Source organism: Mirounga leonina, unplaced genomic scaffold (genome assembly GCF_011800145.1).
Source record: "Mirounga leonina isolate KUSES-001 unplaced genomic scaffold, KU_Mleo_1.0 Mir_152, whole genome shotgun sequence".
NCBI classification, from domain to species: domain Eukaryota; kingdom Metazoa; phylum Chordata; class Mammalia; order Carnivora; family Phocidae; genus Mirounga; species Mirounga leonina.
In genome coordinates, this window is record NW_023270380.1 from 4,995,685 (window position 1) to 5,005,667 (window position 9,983).

At 49.5% G+C, this 9,983-nt stretch overlaps 1 protein-coding gene across 2 annotated transcripts in view; it reads left to right on the forward strand.

Moving 5' to 3' along the window:
* The window catches only part of SLC35F3 (solute carrier family 35 member F3), a 375,900-nt gene extending 368,142 nt beyond the window's left edge, over positions 1-7,758 (forward strand). For both annotated transcript variants that reach the window (XM_035008475.1, XM_035008476.1), the window contains 4 exons: positions 1,089-1,214; positions 3,271-3,463; positions 4,291-4,380; positions 7,523-7,758. In XM_035008475.1, coding sequence (XP_034864366.1) covers positions 1,089-1,214; positions 3,271-3,463; positions 4,291-4,380; positions 7,523-7,758 — 645 coding nt within the window. The remainder of the gene's footprint in view (positions 1-1,088; positions 1,215-3,270; positions 3,464-4,290; positions 4,381-7,522) is intronic.
* The last annotated feature ends 2,225 nt before the right edge of the window (positions 7,759-9,983 follow it).

Genomic DNA, 9,983 nt, shown 5'->3' on the forward strand with positions numbered 1-9,983 from the left:
TGACTTTGCAATCAGACAGACCTGAAATTTTGCCTCCCTGCACAGCCACCCACCAGCTCTGTGACTTTGGGCAAGTTACATGACCTCTCTGAGCCAAAGTTTTCATGTTTACAAAATGAAATGGATGATAGTATCTGCCTATTTTGAGGATCGAATGAGAAAATACAAAGAAAACACTTATCCCGTGACCACTTAGTCAGTCAGTGGTGGCTACTTAAGATTGTTATCGGTAGCTGAGGTCAATTTTGAGTGACCCATTAAGAGGGATAAAGCTCTCAGTGAATCCAGGAGAGGAAACATGTGTTCTGCCTACAGCACCCCCAGCCCCATTTCGCACCAGCGACACGTAGGTAGCTCCGTGACCACCTCGGGCTAGAACCATCTTACTCTCTGCGCTGATGCATTTCTCCTTCGTGAAATGTCATCCCAAGTAGTTAGTGCCCTGTGTAATCGGACAATTTTACTTTGTGTGGCAGCAGAAGTGTGTACATCTCCCCGGGGGGTCCATTCAACGTGAGAAGTCTGGGTCTGAACAATCCCAGGATTGAGGAGGGCTGTGCTAAGGAAAGGCACGGCGCCCCCAGGGGTAGGACACTGGGGCCCTTTGGCACATGACACTCACTCAGAAGACCCTACCGCTGGCGTGTTAAATGGGGCCAACATCTGTGCCCTCTCTGTTGAGATACCACGTACCTAAGAGCAAGATGACATGAGGTGCTTTCAGAAGATTGGGCGGGAACTGGGGGTCATTTCCAGGGGCAGTCTACCAGACCTCGTCAGGGCCAGATCCCCTGCTGTTGGCATTATGACCGCCTCCTGTGCGGTCTCCAAGCACCACAGGGATAGGCCACCACATGATGCTGAGCCACGGCACATCTCCTTGCCGCCAACTCTTCCAGGGGGTTCGATCACGCTAAGCTTTCCTAAGCAAGAACAGGAATTTCGTTTGTTCTTCAGAGAACTGGGAAGGAGACACCACTCTTCCCTCGCATGAGAACGCTCATGAGCATTTCTGCCTCGTTGGCCCTTCGGAGGCCCATCAGACTCCCCACCACCACCCTCACCACTGGTTTCTCCCTTCTGTGCAGATTGTGGCCGCCATTCTCGCCATTGCTGGGATCGTGATGATGACCTATGCCGATGGCTTCCACAGCCACTCTGTCATCGGCATAGCGCTGGTGGTGGGCTCTGCGTCCATGTCTGCCCTCTACAAGGTAAGCATACGGGGAGCAAGCTCTCTGAGAGAAGAACAGGCCTCAGTGTGGTCGGCCCGTTACCTTTGGGGCATCTTTGATGGTACCTGTGCTTTAAGACGAGCAGCTGTTTTCAGTGTGCAGATAGACTTGCAGGGATGAGGGAGGCATGCACCCGCTCTTGGCTTTGGCTCTCTAGACCTTTCCGTCCAGGGCCATCTCTTTGCAGCATTGGGCATAAAATAGGTGGAACAGTGGATGGGCCCAGCCTCAGTCAGATGACTTCATTGGTTGGCAAGGACTGGAGAAGGACCAGGGCCCCTGGGGGCCTGGCTCAGCGTTTGGGGAGATGACTTCCCACCAGGTTTGACACGAAGATTTAAATATCTTGTGCAACCTCGTCATTGAGATCTTTCATTGCATGGTTTTTTGCAGCTACTGGTACTCAGCGTGAATCCATATGCATTTTAAGCATTGCCCATAGCAATAAATAAAAACCCAACTCCTGTGATACGGGGATTATAACATATTTTTGACAAAATGTGGGGAAGCCCTAGAAAGCATGTCCCAGCTGCGGGGCTGGATGAAGCCATGTGTGTTCCCCACCCTCTGCTCCTCCACCCCCTCATGGCTCCTGGCTGCTCTCCTTCCTCCCTCCCTTGCTTCCTCTCTTCCATAGTGAAGACTGCAGATTTTCTCTGGCCTCCAAGTTGGGAACCTGACCTGGAGGATTCAATGAGGAATGAGGTTTTAGCTTTGAGACTTATGGCCCTTCCTGGATCCAGGCAGTAGGACAGAGGAAAATTAAAGTACGGTAGAGAGTTAGAAGAAAAGGCACTTTTTTTTTTTCCAGCTCTGTGTGTAACACATTTTGTGGTTTTGGAACGAGAAATGACTGTACCTTCCCGTCCTTCATCAGCTCCCCACACTCACGGCCCACAGAGAGAGGCACACACACCATCTACCTGCTCTGGGACACATCTCCCCAAGAGGATGTGATAGCCCCGCACCACTCTGAGACTTCAAAGCCACTATTCAAATGCAGAAAATGGGACCAGGCCAACTCTGCTGGACTCAGTTAGCTGCGTGCTAATGGGAAGCAGAGCGCATATGGAAATGCAATCCACAATGAACACAAATTTCTGATTTCGACTCCCCTTTCCTATCTCCTCCACTGCCTGATGTTTATCCAGAGGGGCCGGTGGGTGGAAGGCTGAAAGCAATTTATTTCTCTTCTTATGCTTCCTGCACAAATGCCCAGAAATACCTGAAAGATTTGTGAAGTGGCTGAAAAAGGAGGAGGCAGGCAAAGTAGGAGACACAACAATGCAGAGACTCAAGCTGGACTCAGATCCGTTCACTGGTTGTGGATAGTTCACTGGAACACGGAGGCGGCTGCCTCTGTCATCCCGGCTTCCCGGCCACTCCAGGCACGTCTGTCCCTCTCCTCCTGCGCCTCACACCCCTCAAATACATACAAACAAGGACAGGTGCAAGAAATCAAAGTGGGGTACATACCACTAAAAATAGTTTCTGGAAGAGGGCGGGTGGAATGGAGCAGAGATGAGCTCTGAGTGTTGGAATCCCTCTACCTTCGATTTATAGAAAATGCCTTCGCAGCCAAAGCTCTTTGTCCTGGGGGCAGGCTGTGTTGTAGAAAGGCAGAGGTCCCCAAGAGGAATGTGTCCCCGTGGCAGCTATTTCTAATTTCTGTGGCTTCCCCATCTGTGGACGCTCTGAAGCTGGGGCGTGGTGTCACGAGTACAACACAGACAAATCAAGCCTAACGTGAAAAGCCATGACTCCTGGAGATGCCCTCCATGATGCCTGAGATCCGTAACTCTCCATTGTGGCGCTGCTGAGATTTGGGTATTCGTACAAGCGTGCCTAGGGCAGACCCCAGCCCCCTTTCCCTGAAGGCCTAGTGAGGTCGGATTTGCCTGTCACCTGGATTTGCCTGTCACCTGGCTGCCGTCCTGCCCTCCGGCCCAGCCTCCGTCAGGTGCACCCACTGCCCCTGAGGCAAGATGGCGGCTGAGGCAAGCCTTCACCCACCCTCCTCTGCTTTCTCCGGCAGGTTCTGTTCAAGCTCCTCCTGGGCAGTGCTAAGTTCGGAGAAGCCGCCTTATTTTTGTCCATTTTGGGTGTGTTTAACATCCTCTTCATCACCTGTATTCCCGTCATCCTCTACTTTACCAAAGTGGAATACTGGAGCTCTTTCGATGACATTCCATGGGGAAACCTTTGTGGATTTTCAGTCCTCTTATTGAGTAAGTGGCGACCCCCACCCCCCCACCCCAGTCAGAATACCCGTCAGAAGCAACGACTGATGAGCAGGACCTGGGCAGCTCCAGGGGCATCTAGAAACCCATGCCCGAAAGAAGAGAAGCCTTCTATGGTTATCCTTAAGTTCCCAGTGCTTTTCAAGACGCTGGTGTCTCTCCAAGTGAAGCCTTTGTAATGACGACACTGGATTCTAATTCCAGAACCACCAGCATGGCCGTAGTCTGCACGGTCACCACCCCTCCAAATAGTGCTGTGTGTGCCCTCCTGATAACAGAACATTCCTCACAGGCCCGGGAGGGAGCCGGCCAGTTAATGCACGCAGAGTTCTTAGAACATTGTCCGATGTGAGTCAGTGTCCAACACGTTGTCTCAGTTATCATTACGATGAATATCATCACCACCATTACTTGGGAGAAGGCTGGTCCTAGGCAGGAAAGTAGCGAAGGACGGGCCTCACCCAGTTTCCATCTCAAAATGCATAACCCAAAGCACCTGGCCGTCCTCATCCCAGAATCACTGTCGGCGACAAAGAAAAGCAAAGTTAGTAGGATGAGTCGGATGGTCCCAGTCCTTTTTTCCAGGGCCTTCTCACTGATGACCTTTTCTGAATTTCTTTGCTCTTCTTCAAAGCTCAGGGAAGGGAGGAAAGCTGATTAATCAGGATATTTGTCCCTAATCCCCACCCACGCTCACTGAGTAGTAACTCCCGTGACTCCAGCCTCACCGGAGAAGCTGGGGTGGGACAGACCAGGGAGGATACCAAGGCCAGGGCCAGTAACCAATAATACCCTTCTTCTGTTCTTTATTTCAGCATTCAATATTGTATTAAATTTTGGAATCGCCGTTACGTATCCCACCCTGATGTCTGTTGGAATCGTCCTCAGTGTACCTGTGAATGCAGGTAAGCCTATATGGCTTCCTCTATCTGCTTGTAAACACACACTCACACTCACACACACTCACACTCCCGAACACACACATTCACGTGCAGTTTTGCTGTGCCTGCTATGGAAAGCATGTTTGCCCTTCTGGGTAGAAAGAAAGCACCTCGGTAGAATGTCGGCGTGTGTTACATACACGGTATTTCTCCAGAATGCATCGATTTTCACTAACACACCAAGATATGATAATCTCAAGCCATCTCAGTTCTAACTGCTGTGGGAACCAGAGATGAATCTCATTAATCTTAGTAATAAGTATGGAAAATTCTGTAGCAGGAAAAAAATTCAGTTTTGTAAGTGACTTTCTGGGGGAGAAAGTGTGCTCAGGGTGTGACAGGTGTGGGGTAGTGTTTGCAAACTGGGGAAGCACAAACATTATTTATTCTCCACCTCCCCGAAGGAACAAGAGCCCTTTGGCCAGTTACTCGGGACCTTGCTTTGCTTTCTGCTTGGGGATTCCCCAGGGCAGTCTCTTGGCAGCTCTTTCAAAAACTTGTTGTTGACAGCCCCTCACCTCCTTCCTCTTCCTGGCTCATTCTGGGGTCCATTTTGGACTTTCTTCCTGGAGCCCTCTCCTCACACCTGACGGCCCCATCTAACCTGTTCTTAGCCAGAGAAGGGTTTGTAAATCAGTTCTCTCCATCACACTCACCCCCTTGGCCCTGGCACAGTCCCCTCCCCCAAAGCCAAGTCCAGAAGCCTCCTACCCACAAGGCCATTAGAGGATTCACCCCCAGGGAATGGCAAGCCCTTATCCTGTTCAATGCGGCATCAATAGGCAAAACAGCTCTCAATTTCCTAAGCCTTTTCCTGTGATTTGGTTCTTCACCCCTCCTGTCCCACATGTTCCTCACATGACTCACCCTGGCCCCAGACTCTTCTCGGGATACCTCGGGGCAGTGTGTGGAAAAAGGCCTGGCCGGGGCATCCAGGCACTGTGCTCAGGCCAGCACCAGCCCTGCCCACCTCGAGGATGGTGGTCCCGGCTCATCAGCTCTCTGGGCCTTAGCTTGTCTCCCCTCAACACTGCAAAATGCTGAAAGTTCCAGAGCTCCCAGAGAGCTGGTAAGAAGTGTTCCAACCTGTCAGGCTCCCGATGCTGCCGCCTTCGGAAAAATAACTTACAACTTACCCCCTCCACCTCACTGCGTCTTCATAGTTGCAGTGATCCTATTGCGAGAAGGCATCTGGCAGGTAGCTGCTAGGTGGAGGCTCACTTTGCCCATCTCATGCAGCCAGGTGTTTGAGAGATTAACCAGATTCCCTTCTTATTATTCGCCTGCAACATAAGAGGTTTAATCGTGTGTCAAAGGAAGGAATCACATTCAATTCGCAACTGGAGGAGAGCAGAGGGGCCCGCCATTACCGGATGTATCAGACCAGAGTCCTTGGGTGGCTTTCCCACACGCCCTGATGTTTATCACTGCTCATGTGCCCTGCTAATTGACTATCCCTGTGTGCTGAATGTACCGAATGTTCTGTCATTATTCAAAGTTCAAGTATTTCTGGATTACAGTGAGATAAAAGAGGCACTTTGTCTTTTTATATCTCTAAGGATATTCTTTTTTTATTTCTTATTTCTCTTTTTTTTTTTTTTAGTTTTATTTAAATTCAAGTTAGTTAACATATAATGTATTATTAGTTTCAGGGGTAGAATTTAGTGATTCACCAGTCGCATATAATACCCAGTGTTCATCACATCACGTGCCCTCCTTAATGCCCATCACCCAATTACCCCATCCCCCACTGACCTCCCCTCCAGCCACCCTCAGTTTGTTCCCTAGAGTTGAGAGTCTCTTATGGTTTGTCTCCCTCTCTGTTTTTCTCTTATTTTATTTTTCCTTCCCTTCCTCTGTGTTCATCTGTTTTGTTTCTTAAATTCCACATATGAGTGAAATTAGATGATATTTATCTTTCTCTGCCTGACTTATTTAAAAGAGGCACTTTAATTCCACAAAAGGGCCACTAACAAAAATTTTTTTTCAGGTTTAACGTTCATCCCTTTCTCTTTCTCTGCCCACCCTGTAGACAAGGTGAGAGTCAGGGAGGAGGGGGAGGCGGGGAGGCAGGAGAGGTGGAGGACCGGGAGGGGAGAAGGATGGAGCCAGGCTATATCTGGGCAGCTGAAGGGGGCCCACGCGTGGCGAGCTGGCGGACAGCCGGCCAGTGAGGCGGTTTTCAAAGGCTAACTCGGCAAACCCTCTTTCACCAAATGATATAAAAGAAATGTATATATGGTGTCTCTCGTGCAGAGGACGAGCTCCAAATCTCCTTTGTCTGGCTGAATTAAGAAAACAGGGAAATAAAACAAAAAAAGAAAAGAAAAGAAAAGAAAAGAAAAAAAGAAAAACCTTAATATCCCCAACGTTTTTGACCATTTAGCTATGAAGAGGATGGTGATATGGGTTTTTATTTATGGACATTGATCCTACTTCTCATTTTGTTCCCTCACCTGATGTGAGTCAGGTATGAGCCATGTGCCCCGTAGACCTTTAAAAAACATTAATAGTTAGTGATGACCCAGGCATTTAGAGCCTCCTGCTAATGATGCCCTGGGGCAGAATAAGAATTTATATTTATTATCTTCTAAAACCAGTTTGAGTTTGGTCTTCAAACCATATATATGCATATATTAGGAAATAATGCTTTTAAATTATAAAATGTCATTTTTTTTCATGTCATAGAAGACATGAAACCTACCAAAAATATAAAGAAAGCAATAACATTTTCAGTGTCCTGCCACCCAGGGGTGGCCAAAATTAAACTTTGGGGTGATGTGTGTGTGTGTGTGTGTGTGTGTGTGTGTGGATATATCTCCAACTCCCCATTCGTTTTGTCTCTCGCTTAAATCAATGTCTGAACTAAGTTGTCAGGTCAGTTTGGGGAAGTGAAATAAAAGCGCCAGGCTTCACACCAGACAGGTGTTACAAAATTAAGCGGCAGCCCCTGCCCGCCAGGAACAAAGCCACACGGAGGAGGATTCTGCAGTCAAGGAAGACCCCTGCTCTGCACCACCTGCACAAGGGGACGCCCCGGGCCCCGCCCTGCGCCCGGGGCCTGGCTCCTCGTCTGAGTAACCCGACTTCTCTCTGTCTTGCGCAGTGGTTGATCACTACACCAGTAAGATAGTCTTCAACGGGGTCCGGGTCATCGCCATCATCATCATCGGCCTGGGCTTCCTCCTCCTGCTCTTGCCGGAGGAGTGGGACGTCTGGTTGATCAAGCTGCTCACCCGCCTCAAAGTCAGGAAGAAGGAGGAGACGGCGGAGGGCGGTGCAGACCTGGGTTCGGGACCTCAGAGCAAGAACAGAAGAGCCCGCCCTTCCTTCGCGCGCTGACCTCGGCCCTCCAGAACTCTGCGGCGAACGCTCACGCTCGTGTTAGGGACTTGGAGGTCTGTTCCTAACAGGGGACCCTCAGTTTGGTAAGGTGTGTACATACCTGTACAGTTCCGGTAATCTGCGGTAAGTTATACGGTATTTATTGGCATGTCCAATTTGCTTGCACTTTTTCCACATCAGACCTTTCACCTAAGGGTACCAATTCCAAGTGAAAGAGAAAAGAAGAGCCTCTGGGCCCTTTTGAAATGAATGTAAAGCCGGTGAAAATGATCCTTGAGTAGATAGGTTCGGGATGACAAGAGGCAGGGCAGGTGTTTTGAATCTTAGCAACTGCAAATTACATTGCACACTGTGATTATTTTTCAGCTATGGTAGGTCATATTTAGTTTTATACCAGAGCTGTACTCTTAATTTTAAGGGATTTCAATGAACCAAAAGATAACTGTAAGTTACTTTGGGTGGATGGAGGGAGGGAGGGTTGGATGCGAAGAGGGGAAGCAGAAAAGCAAAAAATGAACTTCGGAACCCACCGACTGCAGCTAACCTGGGGGGGTCAGGTGGAGGCCAACAGGCCCGAGCCAGGTTACAGAAAGGGAAGGAGGAGTCCGAGCCCCAGCCGGCCTGCTCTCACGTGAGTGTGTAAGATCGTGCAAGAGAAATTACAGTGCCTTCTACAGAATTTTTGTCCTTACCTATGTGAAGCGAGGTGACATTGTAAGTCACTGGCGCCGTCTTATAATTTAGATGTACAAATCTTTAGAAACAAAACTATGTGTGTGTACGTGTACAAAAACGACAAGCTGATGACCAGTGTAAGGGAACATGGGTAGCAGTGTGCAATGCACATATACGGTAGACCAGGCGGGAGGTGAATTTCTGGTTCCTTTTACTCCATGACCAAGATGGAAAAATTCTCTACCGAATCTGTAAACCTTTTTATGAAACTTTTAAAGCACCAGGCTGTTTACTTACACAATTTAGGTCTGCCAGAAAATTCTATCTGTGATAGATCTGTCAAGAGGGACACGGGGGTTAGAGTTTACTATTTTTGAAGTTTACATTGTTACATACGAAATGGAAACCTTATTTTGAAATGTTGTCATAACCCAATGGTGCATTCTGTGACCATGGAGTCTTTCGTGTCATAGGGGAAAGGGGCATTCATGACCTGAACTTTTTAGCAAATTATTATTCTCAGTTTCCATTACCTGTTTGGCCAAACAGATTAATAAACTATTTAAAAAAGAAGCATCCCACGCTGTGTTGGTGGCCACTCTGTTGCTTCCCCACTGTGCCCCTTCCTTCCTCGCCTTACCCTTTGCTCCTAGTAGGTCCCGCCCTCCTGCACCATCGCGGCATGGGAAACCCACCCAACCACCTCAGCAGAAGAAAATTCTTATTGTAACAGAGTTGACCGTCACCAAAGCAAAATGCAAAACAGTCAGCGTAAAAAAGTATTGAGGCAGAGTCTCCCTCCCCTTCTCCTCTCCTTTGTCCCCCTCTCTTTTCCCTCCAGGTGCCTGCCCCCCACTCAGCTCTGGGTGTCGCTGCTCTTTCTCATTTTTCTGCACTGACTGGTTCCTCGGAGCAGCTTGCACGGGCCCCTCCTAGCTGCCTCCAGGCGGCAGCCGCAGTCCCCATGTGGACGTGGTCTTCCCGCTCCCCTCCCACGCCTCCCTCCTGCCTGCGTGTCCTCACCTAGTTCTAGCTCTGGAGGGGGTTTGGTGTCCCGGCTTCAGTAGCACACACATTTCGGTTCCAGGCAGCTTCAGCCAGGGGCTGTGAGGTCCAATGTCTCTCATTCTGCAGCTGCGAACAGCAGGTGCTCTAAGGGGGGGAGGGGGCGTGAGCAGAGAGGAGATGGTGAGGACACCTCATCCTTCCCACCACACCTAGAGCGATTACACACCATGGGGTGTTTGCTTGCTACATGGGGTCAGACCCCGGGAGCTGAGCTGTCCAAAGCAGAGAGCTCCCTGCCTGATGTGTCCCGTGTGCGCTATGAGGGGGAACCCCTTAGCCCCCTTAGTGGAGCCGGGATGAGTCACCGCTGTGATTCTGCCTGGGCTCCAGTCCCCTCCAGTTTCCTCGGAGGGCCAAACAGACATTTCCTATGAAGCCATAACATGAAAACGCTGGGAAACCCAGCCCTAGAGAAGATTCACCTCATTCTCCCTTTTGGCATAAAAGACTATGAAGACTCAAAAGCACTGGAAGCAGGG